The sequence below is a fragment of the Nothobranchius furzeri genome, chromosome 4, assembly GCF_043380555.1.
Source record: "Nothobranchius furzeri strain GRZ-AD chromosome 4, NfurGRZ-RIMD1, whole genome shotgun sequence".
NCBI lineage: Eukaryota > Metazoa > Chordata > Actinopteri > Cyprinodontiformes > Nothobranchiidae > Nothobranchius > Nothobranchius furzeri.
The window spans coordinates 65,248,580-65,269,700 of NC_091744.1; the positions used below are offsets into that span (position 1 = coordinate 65,248,580).

General features: G+C 45.0%; 1 protein-coding gene across 2 annotated transcripts in view; it reads left to right on the forward strand.

Moving 5' to 3' along the window:
• syt7a (synaptotagmin VIIa) overlaps positions 1-21,121 on the forward strand; it is a 48,714-nt gene that overhangs the window by 10,802 nt on the left and 16,791 nt on the right. The window contains exons 2-3 of one of the 2 annotated variants that reach the window (XM_015964314.3): positions 3,353-3,484; positions 17,817-17,919. In XM_015964314.3, coding sequence (XP_015819800.1) covers positions 3,353-3,484; positions 17,817-17,919 — 235 coding nt within the window. The remainder of the gene's footprint in view (positions 1-3,352; positions 3,485-17,816; positions 17,920-21,121) is intronic. The other variant, XM_054733007.2, reaches the window with a different exon arrangement.

Sequence of the window (21,121 nt, forward strand, 5' to 3'; positions counted from 1 at the left end):
ATACCAAGGAACCTTGCCATGATGTCTTGGGCCCGCCCTGGTTACCTAGGAGATACGCCATCAAGAGCCGCCAAGGCGTGTTCCAATGTTCATGTTCTACCTAGGCTTCTGGTCGCTGTTTGTTAGCTGTTTAGCTAGCTGAGCAAGGATAATTGGGAGGTGCATTGTACCCTGGCCTTGGTCAAAAATTTCCCAGAACACAACGCTGTGTTTTCGAAAGGATGGCAGCTACTTTGGGGGCAAATTTCCAGGTTAAATGTACGTCAACTAATTGTAGCTATCGGGCTGATATCTAAAATGTGTTTGTTTTATATCCAAAAAAGTTATCTATGCTTAGTAGTTGCAGCTTCGGTGGCTAGCAGGTAGTAACTCGCTTACATATTTAATGTAACAAATATGTATACACAACTTAAAAAGTAAAAGGCTTGTTATATATTTATATTAAAACTCATATGTATATAATATAAAATCACGTGACATGTTACGTGATGTAAGTCTTTTCCATTTAACCGTTTTCTTTGACCAAGGAAGGACAGTGTCCTCGTAAGCAAGGCGCCTGGCCTCACAAGACATCTCAAGGCCAGGCGCCATGACATTGAGAAACATCCAAGGTCCACTGACCACACTCAAATGTTTGAAGCAGGAGGGAGCCAGCACCCATCAGGTCCCTTGCCTGGTTTAAAATTCTAAAAACTTTTAGAGAATCGGAGCTCCTTCACTAAAACCCATCTAAAGCCAATAAAACACAAGGAGCATGTTGGGGAGACGGCACAGATCTGATCCCTCCCTATTCTTCTGGCAGCTCTGCCTTTTATGCAGCTTAGATGATCAGCTGATGCAGTGCAGCTGTGCCAGCTTGGGGGGGGGGGGGGGGGGGGGATATGTGATTTTATTTTAGATCTTGAGAGTCATGCAGCTCCTTCCACAATAAAACAGCAGCAGCTATTACAGCTCCCACAGTTAGATAAGGAAAGGGGTGACACGAGGGCTGGTTGGGATAAGGGTGAAAAAACGTGCCCCCGACAGGGCACAAAGTTGGCTTGCAGGAAAATACCTCAACATAAAAGCACATATTCAGGCAATTCAGGCAATCACACATAAGCCTCAAGTGGTGGGTGGGTGGGGTAGGGATCCCCATTGCAACTAAGAGAGTTTGCAGCCATCCAGCGCGCCCTCTGATCTCTGCTACTCAGGGGTGTGAGGAAGAGGTGGATGGGGTACAAGGAAAGCTTAGAGTCCATAGGGTGGAGTGTGCGTTTCTGTAAGATTTGTGTGTTAATGCATGTGTGTTGTGTCAGTTGCTAGTGAGTCCGTGACCTTTCCCCCAGGTCCCTCGTGCTAAATAAGGGTGAACATATAGCAAAAATCACCCAAGAACCAATAAACTTTAACAAAAATTATGTAAAAATTTTAAAGGTTATGAAAATGCCAGTTTGGACACAGGCCCAATTAGCTAAAGAACTCCAAACATGGTTCCTAACTGGATTTTCCCAAATCCCATTAGCTGTGTTTCCATTACCGGAACTTCAGGGGAAACTCACCGGACCCTCCTGACATGTGCATGTCTCCACTTGACAGGGCCGGCCGAATGGACATTTTCCGGGCCGTTTTCAGGAACCTTCTGAGTACCTGATCAGAGGTAAAAGACACGGTGCAGTTGGTGGGTGGGAACTCCGCTGACTGGTGGTAATTCAGTCAGAAATGATATAATCATTGACGTAGGAAATAGGAAATGCGTACGGGGCGTAGAAGCAGCATTTAGGACAACACGAGTTGTTGGCGCGTTTTGCGCTAATTAATGTTGTAACTCACAACGCAGCAATGTGCTGGTGTTTTAGCAGATTCCTTACAGGGACAAACTGTAAATGGAGGCATGGCAGCTAAGGGGACTGGGCCCATCAATTTCCCCTTCGCTGCATTTACCCTGAAGTTCCAGTGAAGTAAACACGCATACTGTGTATAGGGAAGTTGCAGTCTTTGTGTATATTGTTCAATCCATGTTTGCTACTAAAAGTCATATCTAATAATTTATGACTGTGAGAGATTATTTTTGCCAAAAATATTGAAAAAATTTAATAATGGTCGAAAAGTAATACAGTTGCTTCAGTTCCTATAATTTATTGACACATCTAATAATAAATATGTTGAAAAAGCATAAAAGTAACTGATATATTCAGCCCAAGGTTATGTATAAATGTGAGAAATGATGTGTAAAGAGCCCAAATAGAATGTGGACAGTATCAACTGTAAAATGACCACTTTTGACAAGTGGTGCCAGTGACTTGTATTAATCTGAAGGGGGTTGACAGACCTAAAATGCTCAGAAAGCAGTGGTGTTGATGTACAACAGGGAGATTATTAAACAAACTCTGGAGTGCTGCGAGAAAGGACCTCCCTGTGCAAAAAGATGAATTTACGAAGTTTAGTGTAATATCTCTCCACAGCTTGACAGCCCCGTATTTTTCCTCAGCAGAGATATTGTAACACAGTCTGGGACTTAAGCTATAGGACCGTGGGTGAGGGTGACAGGAGAGGAGGGAAGGAGGCGGCGATGAAGGAACTGGAGAATTAAGAGAAGGGGTTAGGGATGAGGCAAAGCTGTGAAAAAAGGAGGATTTGGGAGAGCAGCTGTAGCAGGATAGAGAAGATGAAACGAGAAGAGTTAGAGAGCAGTGACCCAGAAAGCGACGGCACACACCGACCATACACCTCCAGACTCTGTTGCTCAAATAGAAACAATTAGTCCAGATCTCCTTAATGGGGCTTAATTAAATCTTAAATATGTGGAGAAACGCGCCTAGCATGTTCAGAGGAAAAGGTGAATCTGGAGAGAACGGAGGAGGCAGGTAAGATAACTTGACAAATGACAGTGTGTGTGTGTTCTGTCAGCGTGTGTGTGTGTGTGAATGTGTGGAGGATCATACACAGACTGCTGAATATCACATCCATTAAGAATCATTAAATAATCAACGTGATTGTAGGATGTGAAACACAGACTGCAACTGTTTGCAGCACACTTCATTAAATTATTTGATCATTAATTTGGTCTCTGATTTCCTGCTTAATATCCTTCCCTGGACAGACTGCTCACTCTGGGCTGTTTTTTATGTTCTACTTCCTGTTTATTGACCACATGCTCTTTTGCTGCGTCTTCCACTGCCACACTACTGTTTTGTCCTCATTGCCACCTAAAATGACCTTTCCTTCTCCTCTTCCTCCCCTCTTGCACCACACCTCTTTTACACCCGATTCCTCTCTCCTTTTGCACTTGGACTCTTCTCTGGTCTCGCTTTCAATCTCTGTTTTCTATCTATTGTATTTTTTTATTCTTTATTGTTTTATGGGGAGCTAGTGAAGGCAAGCTGGTGGTCCTGGCTTTGACCATTGGTGTGGCAGAGCAAGATGACTTTGCCAACATCCCTGACCTGCACGAAACGGCGCAGGCAGCGCCACCAGCCAACCAAGAGCCCCCACCCGAGAAGAGGTACCAGATGACGTATGAGAGGGCCTGTGTGTGTGTGAGTGTGTGTGTGTGAGAGAGAGAGAGAGAGATGAAATAGGGTGCAGTTGAAACAGAATAAAGAAATTATGCAGAATGACTATTTTAGTTAATGCGCAGGAGAATAGTGTTCACCACTCTGCAGGCTGAGAGGCTAAATGTAAAAACTCTGGAGTACTGGTGAGACGAGTAAAAGAGATAAAACATTTTGGTTGTTAGCTGAAGAGTTGTAATGAGCTCATAAATCACACGAGTGAGATGCTCACTGGTACTTTTATTATGCTTTTAGTGGCACAATTTCTAACCAATTAAATTTATTTTTATTTTCTTGGCTCCCTTGTGCATGAGCATCATTTTCCTTTACCAATTTCTATTTTTAGACTTTCACTCCTACCTCTCATTGTCAAATCTCCTTTTGCATCTCCATGCTTTTATTATCTCGCTCCCCTGTTCTCCCCTTCCTCGTGCTCATTAGCTTTCTTCAATCGCCACTCTGAGAGTCTCGTCTCCGCAGCTCCGCTGAGGGCCCTGAGAGTCTCCTCATTATTCCACAACATGTTAGTCACTTACATAAACATGCAGCTAAAAATAGCCCCTTTCCTTGTCAGCCAAGTTACACACTACAAGTCAAAAATATTTCCACTCGTCTGTGAGAATGCACCATCTTTGCTCGCTTCTTTCCCGCCTCCTAAAATAATTAGATTTGTGTTCCGTTGGGAAATTGAATTGTTTTAAATAAATCTCTATTGAGCCCAAAGACCTCTTATGATGAGTTATATAAATGGAAACCGTGTTCCCTCGTCCGGACGTAGGTCACCGGGGCCCCCCTCTGGAGCCAGGCCTGGAGGTGGGGCATGTTGGTGAGCGCCTGGTGGCTGGGCTTTCACCCATGGAGCCTGGCCGGGCACAGCCCGAAGAGGAAACATGGGTCCCCCTTCCCATGGGCTCACCACTCGTGGGAGGGGCCAAAGGGGTCGGGTGCGGTGTGTGACGGGTGGTAGTCGAGGGCGGGGACCTTGGCGGTCTGATCCTCGGCTACAGAAGCTGGCTCTTGGCACATGGAATGTCACCTCTCTGGTGGGGAAGGAGCCTGAATTGGTGTGTGAGGTTGAGAAGTTCCAACTAGATATAGTCGGACTCACCTCATCGCATGGCTCTGGCTCTGGAACCGGTTTCCTTGAGAGGGGTTGGACTTTCTACCGCTCTGGAGTTGCTCCCACTGAGAGGTGCCGAGCAGGGGTGGGCATACTAGTTGCCCACCATCTTGGTGCCTGTGTGTTGGGTTTACCCCAGTGAATGAGAGGGTAGCCTCCCTCCGCCTACGTGTGGGGGTACGGGTTCTGACTGTGGTCTGTGCTTATGCACCAAACTACAGTTCAGGCTACCCACCCGTTTTGGAGACCTTGGAGGGGGTGCTGGAAAGCGCTCCATCCGGTGACTCCCTCATTCTGCTGGGGGACTTTAACGCTCACGTGGGCAACGACAGTGAGACCTGGAGAGGTGTGGTTCGGAGGAACGGCCCCCCCGATCTGAATTTGAGTGGTGTTTTGTTATTGGACTTCTGTGCCAGTCATGGATTGTCCATAATGAACACCATGTTCAGACATAAAGGTGTCCATATGTGCTCTTGGCACCAGGATACCTTAGACCGCAGTTCGATGATTGACTTTGTTGTTGTTTCATCTGACCTGCGGCCGCATGTCTTGGACACTCGGGTGAAGAGAGGGACGGAGCTGTCAACTGACCACTACCTGGTGGTGAGTTGGCTCATATGGTGGGGGAGGATGCCGGTCAGACCAGACAGGCCCAAACGTATCACGAGGGTCTGCTGGGAACATCTGGCAGAGTCTCCTGTCAGAAGGAGCTTCAATTCCCACCTCCGACAGAACTTCCAAAATGTTCCGGGGGAGGCGGGGGACATTGAGTCTGAATGGACCCTGTTCCATGCCTCCATTGTTGAGGTGGCCGACCGGAGCTGTGGTCACAGGATCGTCGGTGCCTGTCGTGGTGGCAACCCCCGAACCCGCTGGTGGACACCGGTGGTTAGGGATGCTGTCAAGCTGAAGAAAGAGTCCTATCAGGTATTTTTGGCCTGTGGGACTCCAGAGGCAGCTGACGGGTACCAGCAGTCCAAGCGGAACGTGGCTCGGGTGGTCGCCAAGGCAAAAACCCGGGCATGGGAGGAGTTCGGTGAGACCATGGAGCAAGACTTCCGTACAGCTTCGAGGAGATTCTGGTCCACCATCCGGCAACTCAGGGGGGCAAAGCAGTGCACTACCAACACTATCTATAGTGATTGACGGTGTGCTGCCGACCTCTACTCAGGACGTTGTGGATCGGTGGGCAGAATACTTTGAAGACCTCCTCAATCCCACCAAAGTCAAAGTCAGTTTTATTGTCAATTCTACCACATGTGCAAGACATACAGAGAAATGAAAAATGTCGTCCAGTGAGAAAGCAGAGTCTGGGGACTTTGGGTTGGGCTCTCAAATCTCTGGTGCTGAGGTCACTGAGGTGGTTAAAAGCTCCTCTGTGGAAGGCTCCAGGGGTGGATGAGATCCGCCTGGAGTTCCTTAAGGCTCTGGATGTTGTGGGGCTGTGTTGGCTGACGCGGCTCTGCAATATCACGTGGACATCGGGGGCAGTCCCACAGGACTGGCAGACCGAGGTGGTGGTCCCCTTATTTAAAAAGGGGGACCGAAGGGTGTGTTCCAACTACAGGGGGATAACACTCCTGAGCCTTCCTGGTAAGGTCCATTCAGGGGTTCTGGAGAGGAGGGTCCATCGGATTGTTGAACCTTAGATTCAGGAGGAGCAATGTGGTTTTCGTCCTGGCTGTGGAACACTGAACCAGTTGTACACCATTAGGGGGGTCCTGGAGGGTGCGTGAGAATTTGCCCAACCAGTCTACATGTGTTTTGTGGATTTGGAGAAGGCGTTTGATCGCATCCCTCGGGGAGCCCTGTGGGGGATACTCCGGGAGTATGGAGTACCAGGCCCTCTGATACGGGCTGTTAGGTCCCTGTATCACCGGTATCAGAGCTTGGTCCGCATTGCCGGCAATAAGTCTGGCTCGTTCCCAGTGAGAGCTGGACTCCGCCAAGGCTGCCCTTTGTCACCGATTCTGTTCATAACCATTATGGACAGGATTTCTAGGCGCAGCCAAGGTGTGGAGGGCATCCGTTTTGGTGGCCTGAGGATCAGGTCTCTGCTTTTTGCAGATGATGTGGTCCTGTTGGCTTCATCAGAATGTGATCTTCAGCTTTCGCTGGAGTGGTTCGCAGCAGAGTGTGAAGCAGCTGGGATGAGAATCGGCTCCTCTAAATCTGAGACCATGGTCTTGATTCGGAAAAGGGTAGAATGTCTTCTCCGGGTCAGGGATGAGGTCCTGCCCCAAGTGGAGGAGTTTAAGTATCTCGGGGTCTTGTTCACGAGTGAGGGAAAACTGGAGCGTGAGATCGATGGGCGGATTGGTGCTGCGTTGTACCGGTCTGTCGTGGTGAAGAGAGAGCTGAGTCAGAAGGCGAAGCTCTCGATTTACCGGTCAATCTACGTTCCTACCCTCACCTATGGTCATGAGCTTTGGTTAGTGACCGAAAGAATGAGATCGCGGATACAAGCGGCCGAAATGAGTTTTCTCTGAAGAGTGGCTGGGCTCTCACTTAGAGATAGGGTGAGAAGTTTGGTCATTCAGGAGGGGCTCGGAGTAGACCCGCTGCTCCTCCACATCAAGAGGAGCAAGTTTAGGTGGCTCGGACATCTGGTCAGGATGCCTCCTGGATGCCTTCCTGGTGAGGATTTCTGGGCACGTCCAACCGGGAGGAGGCCTAAATGGAGACCCAGGACACGGTGGAGGGACTATGTCTCTCACCTGGCCAGGGAATGCCTTGGGATTCCCCTGAAGGAGCTGGCCCAAGTGGCTGGGGAGAGGGAAATCTGGGCCTCTCACCTTAGGCTACTGCCCCCGCGACCCGACTCCGGATATGCGGCTGAAAATGGATGGATGGATAAATCTCTATTGAGGGGGTGTCATGTGCAGCCATTTTCGGCCGGCTTACACACACAGACTTCATGCTAAGCCCTTTGTTTCTTCCAAGCGCTCGCTTCCCCTGCAGTCAAATTAGGCATGTTGAGCCTCCCTTTAAATCTGTGACAAATGGGTGGCAATTTGGTGATGCATAATATGACACACCTTATAAAAAATGGCAGAGGATGATAAGGAGGGTATACATGCACTAATGTAGTCGTCACACTGATTATTTTTCACAAATGTCTCATTAGTTTTACATGTGATTTAAAAGTACGACTCCACTTGGTGCATGCCCAAATTTTCCTCCTTGAGCAAATAATCACGGCTTTTCATCATTGACAGCATGCAAACAGGTAGTTTATTTTATTTTCTGTGACCGATTGTTTGCACTGAGCCACGAAGAAACAGAAACGTGGTTTTTTATCACCTGGGAAGACTGTGTCAACCACAAAGCTGCTTAGAACACATTTTCGATCAGATCCATTACGTGGAAGATATCAGCTCTTTTCAGCTTCATTTAAAATAAAAAACTCTGTATAAATGGGTTGTGAAATCTGCTAATAGGCCAAACAGCGATCAGGCGCCAGCATGTGGCCTGCTGGATCCACCTTTATTAACAACGACTCAGTGCATTGTGGTATTTTCAGGCTTAACCTGCAGTTCAATTAATTTCTTTCACTTAAAACAGAACGATTGGCAGCTTACAGTCGGAGCACAATAGAGCACTACTAAAGACGTGACTCTAATGAAAGCTCTGTTCTGATCCATCTGCCCGTCCCTGAGGATGTAAATTATTAAGGCTAAATGATCAACTCCTATTTAGTTTTTTTAATTTAAAACCACAAATCTTATTGTCTGATGAATGTTTTCTGAAGGCGCTGTTTCCTTTAGGATTCAGCAGCTGAGGCAAACTTTATAAGCTGACATCCTATTAGAAATTCAAACTATAAGCTTCAAGGGAATACATCGCTCCCTTCTGTGTCAGAGCTGCTTTTACAGATGCCTGAGCACGATTTAATCAATCACGCTCTAAAAATATTGTTTATTCTGAACACAACTGTTAAAACTGAGTAAAAAAACCTACTTCCATTTGTCTCTCACCCTCCACGCCCTGCGTGTTTGTTATACCCCTGAAACAGGGGAGAAAGAATCACGAAAGTGATTTGTGAGCTGCTTCTCTCATGCAGTCGTTTAAAGCAATCTAAAAATGAACATACATCTTTTACATTCCATATTGTCTCATGTCATACAATGGAAGGAGCCAATTATTAAACAAAATAGTCAGGATTTACAGAATAAAGTTCTTCAGCACGAGTGGTACCAGTAGCATTGCTAGCACTTGCCGTTAGTTAATAGCTATCACCGTGTGGTCGACTGAAACACCGGTGGTGTGGTCTAACTACGCACAAAACTGATATTAAATAATCTACAACTCATAAACACCTACGGTCCATCTATCCAACCGACTTAGAAAGCCTGCAGGTAATATACAGATCATGTTTTTATCACATTACCTGAAACAGGGGAGAAAGAATCACGAAAGTGATTTGTGAGCTGCTTCTCTCATGCGGCCGTTTAATGCAATGAGGAGCGAGTGCGCCGTTTTCCCCCTAGTGGAAGGCTAAGTCACTACTAATCGATCGATTGTTAGTCGATGGCCAATACACAATTCTCTCTTTTTAACTAAAATGACTCTAACATGAAATATAACATGAAATATTAGCTTTTAAACAGTATTGTTAATATATTTACATTGGTCGGTTTTTAATCTATATGAACTGCTATGAATTTTCGTTCACTGTGAAGCATTGGTACTGTAAACTGCATTTCTTACCACACTATTGTTCAAATGAAATCAGTCTTATAACAAATAACAAACAGTCACTGGATCCTCCTTGGAGCTGCATAGAGGGGTATAAATGCAGTCTTTAAGCTCGGGCATCAAGCAGTCTTTAAGCCTATCACATGTTTACCCCAATCATCACACATTGGCTCTTCTTCATCACTCATCTTCACCTGCATCACTCACGTTCCACCTCATGAATTTATTAATTTTAGTTTGAGCGGCCTTTCAGTGGTGAAGCCAAGCACAAAGTCTCTGAAGTTAACGTGATTAGTTGACGTGAGCCTAAAACGTTAACGCCATCAGTGCCAACATGAAAGAGGATTCTCTCTCCTGATGAAGAGCAGAGAGCTGATTATGTGCACAGCTGTGCTACACGAGCCAAACGGGCAGCAGTAACTAAGTAAATCCACTCAAACACATCTGTTTAACCTTTCTGCTTCACGCAACTTTGAATGCAAAGTAGTTTCAGCCATAAATAATTACTCAGGATTTTCTAGGGATTTCTACTGATGGGTTTTATTCAGCAATGAAAATTCAGATTTAGTCACATTTCAAAACAACCAAAGGTCTATGAATAAACAAATATAAAAGCAAAGAAGTGAAAACTAATTAAATAAATAAATATAAACATCAAATATAGCATATTTAATTTCTAATAAAAAAAGATATTCAATGTCTTGGAAGTTCAAATGACTACAAAGAGTAAAAACCAAGATCAGTGTTAAAAATTCTATAAAAAGGGTTTAGAAATTCTATTCTATTCTATTCTATTCTATACCGCTTTTTATGAGACGGTAGAACGTCACGATGAATCTAATATTTATTCTCACTGACAGGCTGACACTGCACCATTGGCGCCTCTGACATAGTTACAGCAGGTATGGGTCTTGCTGAAGGACCCAACAGCAAAGTGAAAAGGATGGAGCACGGTTTAAAGGTGTGGAACACTGAAAAACCACTTTTTAAATCTTATTTCTGATTATAATCGGTCACTCTGAGCTTTTCATGCAGGCCGAACATGAGTCTCCTACACCTATCTCCTGCATTAGCTTCCGATAGAAAATAGATGGTGAAACGCTAGGATTAGAAAATCCTGACAGATCTACGACACACTTAACATTTACTGACTCACCTATCTTGACTTGCCCCCGAGAAGGCTGTTGTTAGCGTCCAGGAAACAGCAGAGAACTTCTCGGCTATAGTAGAAGCTAACCGTTAACATTAGCAACTCCAACACATGGCAGAACTCCTCCAGGCTTGCGTTATTCTTAGGAAAATAAACATCAACAAAGCAAAGCAAACTGAGTAAGTGGTAGAGTTGTGTTGCTGTTATCCAATCACAGAAGAGATGTCCAAATATCAGGAAACAAGACTTCAAATCCTGTTGTCTGAAGCTACTTTCTCCTCCAGCTGAATTCTCCGTGCTTCTGGGTTTTTTCTCCCCACAGTACGTCTTACAAGGCATTCCTTCCTACTAGAGGCCATTGCAAATGTACTGATTAAATGAGCGTTCAACATGTTTAACCTTTTCACAAAGTCTTACATTAAAATGAGCTAACTATCCATTAAAGCCGTGGATTTTAAATTACTGAGCTTTTGATCCAGTAAATGACCATAAGGTCTATAATCCAGACTTTTGTCAGTTTAGGGGCACAAACTTTAATAATAACCCTGTTAAAACAAAGCATAAAGAAACACATTAACAACTATAACACTAATTTTTACTAAAGAACATGGGATAGGGTCATCAGAGAATGCCCCACTACCTAAATGTACTTTAAAAGGTTAAAATAGCTCAAAAGTATCTTGCTTTCGATAAAACTTTGCTTGAACTCACTCACCTTATGTTTCTTATTATATTTTTAATCAAGCTCAAGGTAATACAGTTGTTTTATTATTTTCATGTATTTGTTTCAGTTTAGTTTAAAATGTTATTTGTATCCAGTAAATATTCTTATGTTGTTTTGTTGCTCTATTTACTTTAATAAAGAATTCCAGCGATTATAGAAACCAACCTGGTAGTTTATCAGTGTGATAGTTATATGTATGTCAGAGATGGAGTGGTGTGTTTCTGCTTCTGTGCTGCTCGACTATAGTTAAAGGCAATAACCACCATGTTTCCCCCCGCTGACCCTGAGAAGGTGTTGTAGTGTGTGATATTCATTATTCACTGACCTTGTGTGTGTGTGTGTGTGTGTGTGTGTGTGTGTGTGTGTGTGTGTGTGCGTGCGTGCGTGCGTGAGTGTGTGTGTGTGCGTGCGTGCGTGTGTGTGTGTGTGCGTGCGTGCGTGCGTGCGTGCGTGCGTGCGCGTGCGTGCGTGCGTGCGTGCGTGTGTGTGTGTGTGTGTGTGTGTGCGTGCGTGCGTGCGTGCGTGCGTGTGTGTGTGTGTGCAGAAGCTGGGCTGAAGCACTCTGAGTGATTGTGTGTTTTATGAGCTGCAGCCGAGTCGGTGGAGGAGATAAAGAGTTTCAGACTGAGGTTAAGGCACACAAAGCAGTGGCTGAGCGATGAGAAGTTTGTGTAGCAGGGATCCATAAGTTGCGGTTCTTAGAAGCACTAATTAGCACGCTAGAGTGGCTTGTTAATGCCTCATTAGGCTTCACTTTTGCAATTCAGTTGCAACTCAGTGAACATATTCTGCAGGTTTTCTTTGGCGTCTCATTGCTGTAAAAAGCAGCCGACCCCTGGAGCTCCCTGCAGCGTCGACCTCGGCGAGAGCAACTAGTAAACAGTCCAACAAGGATGGGGGGTGGGGGGTTTAGTAGAGAGGAGGTGGGATCCTTTCATAGCCACATTAACATTCAATCCACTTGCCTGCGGTCCTTCAATTATTCATCCATGCACATTACATAACTTTGCGTAAGCATGGAGTTTTTCCCCTCTCTGAGATATTAATAGACATAGATGTATATTTCTGAGCCTTACAGACATGATGCACTTACAGAGATTTATTGCTATTTGGTCCGTATATTAACATTTATAATGAATGGAGTTGACATGAAGGGACAAACGCTGTGGAAGGCAGTTATGAGCTCTAAAGCTGAATCAATGTAAATATGGATTATTTTAGATCAGCTTGTGGTTAAAAAAATACGGTGTTCACGTTCTGATGTGTCGAAACAATATTCTAGAAAACACAAAAGCATTAAAAATTGTCCCATTTGATTTGGGAAATGTTACATATTTGTTTTTGTGTTTTCTAAAATGTGAATTTCTTTTGCTTCAGTGTCATTTCTTTGAGAAAATGTGTTTTGTACATGATAGTGTGTTTTTCTGTAGATGTCTACAGTATACTTGTTTGGTGAAATGTTGTGTTTCATTGTTGTTAGTGAAGTGAGAAATGCAGTCTATTTATTTTATTAATTTCAAAAATGTTTCATCTTTTCTTTTTGGGGAAATTTGTAGGGATGCACCGATCAGGTTTTTTGCTGCCGATCACGATATCAAAGAATGCTGATACCGATCACCGATACCGATCACGTGGATTGGCCAGAAATTTTCTACAACATTATAATGAGTGCTACGAACTACATAATCTGGGAATAAAGGAAATGTAACCTAATCTAAAATGGTCTGGCTGATCGGTCTGCTTTGATCTATTTTGAAAACTCCGACCAAAACCGATAGAGGTGCTATCGGCCGATTGGGATCAAATGCCGATCCATCGATGCATCCCTAGAAATTTGTATTTTTATTGTGTTGATTATTGAGACCAGCTTTTCATTCTCTTAACATTATTTAGACATATTTTTATTTACCTTTTTCTATTTTAAATTTTGTTTTTATTATCAATTTAGTTTCATATGTGTTTTGTAAAAAATCATGTTCTCGGTAGTGGTGTTCATACATTTTGTGTTGTTTTCTGTTTTGGACTCCTGGGACACCGTACCGTTCCACCCACCTAAAGAAAGCAGCTTAAATCAGTCATTTGGAACCACAGCTGTTATTTTACCAGAACAAAACCAAGAAGGAAAATAAATTCCACTATTTAAAGATTAAAGCACTTACCAGATCTGTGGATAAATACATACATTGATCATTCTCTGTAACGGTCTGACACGGCACTCCTTCTGTGACAAAGGCGTCTCAGGCCAGATTAACATAATCGCTAGACTCTATAGGAACTCTGAGATAAAACATCCCTGAAGCTGTGGCTTCCTGCGGTCATCTTGCTTGTCTGCACATCACATCGAGATCCATTCAGCTACATGCTAATAGAAGTGCTGAGTCTACAGCATCAAAACAGGAAGTCGCAAAGAGAAAAGGGGTGGAGGTAGATCCATACACCCTGGCATCTATAGAGGTCAGTGGAGATCGGGGCAAACCTAGAGAGAGAAAAAACTCATCTTCCTTCACAGAGCCCAGTGAGCGAGAGAGATGGGGGTACTCATCATACTCTTCACATGCATTAGAGCTAACGGCAGCACTCATAGCCAGCAGGTACATGCTGGTACACATTTTCTTCTCTTATATCCAGATAGATGGATGGTAGACTGGGACATGAGCTATTAGGAGCATTAACCTAGGACTCTGGTGCCCTGCCTCAGAGCAGGTGGCACATAATGCAGCAGCTTCCACCTCCAGAGGCAATCTCCGAAATAAATCAGGATTCAAAACAGTCAGCAGACTCCATTTGATAGAGTGTGGAGTTTTAATGGACCTCTAAAAGCGGTTTGATGACTTTGTGTTGCTCATAGAGCCCTGGAATGACAAGTTACCTTTTGCAGTTGAGCTGTGAGGTATGAAACGAAGCTGCAGACAGAACTGGGAGGCTGTAAAGAGAGGCTACACGATAGACTGTCTTGCACAAATGTAATATTTTTAAAAAACAATGCACAAGTTGCATGTTAAAAAGAAATAAAATGGTGACAACAAATGATTTGTAGTATTTAGCAGATCTCAGTAAATGATGCAACTTTGCATCAAGGTACAGTTTTATGAAGGAGCAACAGACAAATGTAAAGCAGCAGGATCGGCTGTAATGTGAATGCTTAGGTGTTTCATGTGGATGATAACTTATTTAATGGCGTGCTGCAGTTTTATAATCATCCTGAGAAGTGTGCTGATGTACTCCTAAACAGAAGGATAGATCAAGTAGGCGGCGCTGAAACGGAGCATCCATGTTTTATCGCATCCCTCCATGGTCACAGGGTGTTTGTTTGAGTGTGACATGTTTACAGAAGGAAGGGCGGGGAGACTGAATGTTTGCAAAAAAACAAAACAAAACAAAAAAAGCACGGGGAGTGAGGTGGGCTGGGCTCTCTTTCTCGCGTCTCTCTCCAGCCTAGAAGCGGAGTGCGTGCCCCCCCTCTTCCCCCCTCTCTTCGAGCTGCTGGCCCTCGGTCAGGTAACCAAACAGGATAGTATCACAGGACGGTGAAACCTAAAGTGGCCCTGCCAGCCTCCATATGTCCGTTCACGTGAATGTGTGTGTCTGCGAGGCTCTCACCCGTACCTGTCATATATCCTAAACCTTTATCTTCTGTGTTCTCCCGTCTGTTTTGCCTGTATGTTGCACCCACACCCTCCTTCTTTTAAAAACACCCTCTACCCTTTGCGGCCAATTCCCAACAGCCACACACACACACACACACACACACACACACACACACACACACACACACACACACACGCACACACACGCACACACACACACACACACACACACACACACACACACACACACACACACACACACACACACACACACACACACACAAACCAAACCTCCTATATGTACAGTCTGTGTTTCAAGAGTCGTTGCTATGCCAACAGCCCACTTTCCTGGGAGAATCTGATCTGAACCCACTCTGCCTCCCACTGGAAACTGTAGACCACTGCAGGCTTCACAGACTTGAACCAAAACCATATCAGCCCCCCAAATCCCAATAGGGAGCAGATTCTGGCACCAAAATATATCAATTGTAGCTCCACCATCTGTTACAATTAATAAGGCCTAAAAAACATGGAATCTGACATTATTTGCTTCATAGTGTGCAATCTGGAAGAGGAAACTTTATTTCCTCCATCAGAGCTGCAGCCTCAGATGCTTTATTTGAGCAGCCTGGAGGCAGGAAGCAGAGGACCACTTTGGTGCTGTGCAGAGGCCAGTCCTTCATCTGCATCTACCTGAGAATGCACTGAACCCCCTGAATGAAGCATGAGGGAGAATAAATAATTGAAGGCGCTCACTCTCCCATCAATACTTGAGGTTGAGGAGGCGGGAGGTGCTTTGCGTCAATCTATTGGAGAACATCTTCATACCCTACAGTATGTGATGTCTATCCTCTCAAAGCTCACCGCCTGCAGCTTAGCTGCTGCTTCAAAAACATAGCACATCCCATAATAATAAAAAAATAAAAACCCACAATCCCATGCCTTCTATCTTACACCAGCTGATGAATATTCCCCTTGCTTCATGAATGGTTAACACCCTCCTCTCCCCCGGCCTCGCTCTGGTTCCTCTGCTGGTTGAAGTGATTGTCTGTCTGCTCGTCTCGTTTGCTTGCTTTCTCTGTCTGTCTATTTGTCAGTACATTTTCCTCCAGTTTTGTCCTCGTCTTTTTTTGCAAAAAAAAGAAAGAAAAAAAAAGGCACACATTATAGCATTCAGCATCAACTCTCATCCAAATTTGCAGCATTTTTGCGTCAAAAAGGAACAAAACAAAGATACATTCTCTGAGTGAAAGCTCGACAGAGAATGCTGGCCAGACAGACAGACTTTTCTATGGGCTCTCCGTTTATTGCCCAAAGGCATTGCCCTCACTCTCTGAGTGACAAACTACTTGCATATATTTCATATGCACATGTAGCCAATGCCAGTTAGCGCTTTGGCCCTGTGTTCCCAGTCTACGCTTTTAGAGTGTTGCTAAATGGTTGGAAAAATCAGGCTAGCTTTAAAAATAACTTCGATTGTCTGCAGTTATTTCTCACAAAGCCCTCTTTTGTAACACTCTAAATGTGCTCTTCCCACGCCCTTATTATTTGTCCTTGTTTGTGATCTGGTGATATTACAGCTGTGTGTGGTATATCCCCCTTTCCTCCCACTCTGCGCTCTCCTCTAATCAAAAGGATGCTTCTTGTTCTCTTTATCCTAATGATCAATTGTATTTATTGTCCTTTTCTTTTCCTTTTTCTTTGTGCTCTTTTTCTCCTTTTAGCATGTTTGTCTCCTGTTAAAGTGTGTTTTTTTATTTTTCTTTCTGTCTCCTATTCTTTGATACTTATCAGACTGACCAAACTAAGCCTCTCTTGTGTTTGCAGGCTTTTCCTCCCTTCATCCCCTCTCTTTTCTTGCAGCTCTCTTTTTCTCTCTCTAATGTGCTGGTGTTTGTAACAAACTCTCTCTCTCTCTCTCTCTCTCTCTCTCTCTCTCTCTCTCTCTCTCTCTCTCTCTCTCTCTCTCTCTTGGTTTCATGCTGTTCCTGCCATTAATACTTGTTATCTCTTCTAACATGGATACAGTGTTTTTATTTAGCCTGTGTATTTCTCAAACGTTCTCAGTCCTTATGATTTCTGTTAACCGTGTGTCTGCAACCTCCAAATCCTCTCTCCGTCTGCTCATGTCTCTCTCTCTCTTATGTTGCTGTTGTTGTTTTACTCGTTTGTCTGTTACCTACATGTGTTTCAGTGTGCTTTGACTGGTCGTCTCTATTGATAGCTGTGTGTCATTTATGTATCACATTACAACAACTTTTCTATTAAATTCTCCTTTTTCTGTCCTTCTGCCATGCTTTCTTTAACCTCTCACTAGTTTATAATTTTTGTCTTCTTCTCTGATTTTCTGTACACTTTTGTGATTCTTGTTTTCATGATGTATGAACATAAGGAGTGTTTCTGCCACCTGTTTTGTGCACAGGAATAAAACTCAACTAACATTTGTACTTTAGTGCCAGCTGGAGTTTCCTTCTCTCTGCTTTCTGTTTCTATAAGTCATTTGTGTTGTCGACGCATCGGAGAACTAATTGAACAGACAGCGTCTGTCCTCTCTATATATGTTGTTTTATATGTGTCTCGTAAACCTTCTAAGGATTAAAATCATTCTCTAAGTTTAGCGGTTCTGTTTTGCGTTGTGTCTGAAAAATGTGTGTTTTAAAGGTGTTTGCCAAACTGGACACATCTATAGTCATCATAAGCTCAGCTTATTCCCATCCATCACATTTCTCTGCATCAGATGTCCTCAGGTGTAGCGCCCAGCAATTATCTGTGGAATCTTTGGCACATTTTATCTGGCTTTGTTACTGATAGCTGCAGAAAAAAGCACTTGTTTGGTTTTGAAGTGACATCTATCCAATGTAAACTGGGACAGATTTGATCGTTTGGGACGGGCAGAGGTTGGACTCCCCATGGGCTCAGACGTTCTCCCTTTCTGTAGATGAGATGAGCTCTCAGCACATGATCTGGAGGTTGTTCCTTTGTCAACATGAGTTTTTGCTTTCAGGGGTAACAAGCCAGCTAACAGCCCCAAGGGCCAACCCCCTGATGCCGACGGCCACTCCTCTGTGACGGACTTGGCCAACTCTCTCACTGGAGACATGGTGATGGTAAGATGACCTGTTCCACGGTGCCCAAGTCAGTACTGACCTAGGTCTGGTTTTCACCATTTAAAACACCTGGTTCCATTTAAAACTAAAGATTTTCTTTTTTTTTTTAAATTCATAACAGGAAAAATGCCAAACTAAGTCTTTGTGCTTATGTTTGCACAACATTTCAACACAAAATGTTTTTGTTCTAAAAGAATACCCAGACAAATACATTATGAATAAAGTTTTAAAATGAATAAATGTGGAAATTAATCATTACAACTTGTGTTTCTTTATTATGCTAATAAATTAATCTAACAACCGGTACCCATTTTCAATTATATATCCTCAACATTTTATTTAGACAGGGGCCTTGCGGGTCTGATCCTCTGGTAGGTGGAACGTCACCTCGCTGGTGGGAAAGCCTGAGTTGGTGTGTGAGGTTGAGAGGTTCAGTTTAAGTATGGTTGGACTCACCTCGATGCATGGCTCTGGCTCTGGAACCAGTTTCCTTGAAAGGAGTTGGACTCTCTACCTCTCTGGAGTTTCTCCTGCTGAGAGGCGCAGAGCAGGGGTGGGCATACTAGTTGCCCCTCCATCTTTGCACCTGTACATTGGGGTTTACCCAAGGTGTACAAGAGGTTAGCCTCCCTCCACCCACATATGGGGCGACATGTCCTGACTGTTGTTTGTGCTTGTGCACCAAACTGCAGGTCAGACTACCCACCCTTGCTGAGGTTCTTGGAGGGGATGCTGGAGAGCGCTCCCTCCGGTGACTCCCTTGTTCTGCTGGGGGACATTAACGCTCACGTGGGCATCAACACTGACACCTGAAGGGGTGTGGTTGGGAGGAACGGCCGCCCTGATACGAATCCGAGCTGTGTTATTGGATTTCCGTAATTGTCATGGATTGTCCACAATGAACAAGATGTTCAAGCATAATAAATAATAATGCATTGAACTTATATAGCACTTTTCTAGACACCCAAAGACGCTTTCCACACACTCTCACATTCACACACTGCTAGTGATGGTAGGCTACTTGTAGCCACAGCCACCTTGGGGAGGTCTGACAGAGGCGAGGCTGCCATTTGGCGCCGTCGGCCCCTCTGACCACCACTAGCACAGGCAAGTTGGGTGAAGTGTCTTGCCCAAGGACACAACAGCAGGATCCCCTGGCGGGAGCTGGAATCGAACCCATGACCCTCCGATCATGAGGCAACCCGCTCTACCACCTGAGCTACTGCTGCCCCGTAGTGATATATGCTCTTAGCACCAGGATACCTTAGGCCACAGCTTGATGATCAACTTTGTTGTCGTCTCATCTGGACACTTGAGTGAAGAGAAGGACGAAGGTTTCAACTCAACACAACCTGGTGGTGAGTTGGCTCCGATGGTGAGGAGGATGCCGGTCACTGAGACCTGGCAGGCCAAACGTATTGTGAGGGTCTGTTGGGAACGTCTGGCAGAGTCTCCTGTCAGACGGAGCTTCAATCTCCACCTCCGACAGAACTTCCAAATCGTTTCTGGGGACACTGAGTCCAAGTGAGCCATGTTTCGGGCCTCCATTGTCGAGGTGGCTGACCAGAGCTGCGACCGCAGGGTCATCTGTGTCTGTTGTGATGGCAACCTAAAAACTTAGGGATGCTGTCAGGCAGGCATGGGAGGAGTTTGGTGATACCATAGAGCAAGACTTCTGTATGGTTTCGAGGAGATTCTGGTCCACCATCTGGTGCCTCAGGAGGGGAAAGCAGGTTGGCTGATGCGGCTCTGCAATATCGCGTGGACATCGGGGGCAGTTGCACTGGATTGGCAGACTGGGGTGTTGATCCCCCTACTTTAAAAGGGGGACCTCCCTGGTGAAGTCCATTCAGCAGGGTTTGGTGGATTGTTGAACCTCTGATTCAGGAGAAGCACTGTGGTTTTCGTCCTGGCTGTGAAACACTCGACCAGCTCTATACCCTTAGAGGGATCTTGGAGGGTGAGTGGGAGTTCGCCCAACCAATCTACATGTGTTTTGTGGATTTGGAGAAGGCGTTCGACTGTGTCCCTTGTGGGGGGTACTTCGGGAGTATGGGGTACCAGGCCCTCTGATACGAGTTGTTAGGTCCTGGTGCCAGAGCTTGGTACACATTGCCAGCAGTATGTCGGGCTAGTTCCCAGTGAGAGTTGGACACTGCCAAGGCTGCCCTTTGTCACCGATTCTGTTCATAACTTTTATGGATGGGATTTCTAGGCGCAGCCAAGGTGTTGAGGGAACCTGTTTTGGTGGCCTGAAGATCAGATATCTGCTTTTTGCAGATGATGTGGTCCTGTTGGCTTCATCAGAACGTGAACTCTAGCTTTCACTGCAGCAGTTTGCAGCCAAGTTTGAAGCGGCTTGGATGATCATTGGCTCCTCTAAATCCGAAACCATGGTCTTGAGTCAGAAAAGTGTTGAAGGCTTTCTCAAGGTCAGGGACGAGTTCCTGCCCCAAGTGGAGGAGTTAAGTATCTCAAGGTCTTGTTCACGAGTAAGGAAAAAATGGAGTGCAAGATCAATAGGCGGATTGGTGCAGCATCTGCAGTGATGCGGGCATTGTACTGGTCTGTCGTGGTGAAGAGAGAGCTGAGCCCAAAGGTGAAGCTTTCGATTTACCGGTCAATCTTCGTTCTTACCCTCACCCCTGGTCATGAGCCTTAGGAAGTGACAGAACGAGATTGCGGATACAAACAGCCAAAAGAGTTTTCTCCGCAGGGTCGCTGGGCTCGCCCTTAAAGACTGGGTGAGAAGCTCGATCATCCAGGAGGGGCTTGAAGTAGACCCGCTGCTCCTCCACGTCAAGGGGCATCTAGTTAGGATGCCTCCTTAACTCCTCCATGGTGAGGTTTTGGGTCTCATTCAACTGGGAGGAGACCCAAGGGAAGAAGCTCCCCCAAATAGCTACAGAGAGGGGTGTCTGGGCCTCCCTGCCTTGGCTGCTGCCCCCGCTGCCCGACCCTGAAGCAGAGGAAAATGGATGGATGAATGGATGGACGGATCCAAAAATAGGTTTCCATTAACAATGTATGTTTGTACCAGCTTCAGTTTAAAAACAAAGTTTGTGTTTTAAAGTTGCAAAATGCAAGTTTGAAGCTTTAACTCTGACAATGCATTTTTGTGTTGTTTGTAATTTACAAAGGCCACAGGCAAAGTTTGAGTTCTACCTGGGACATTTTTTGTCTTGCTGAATTAGCGTCACTG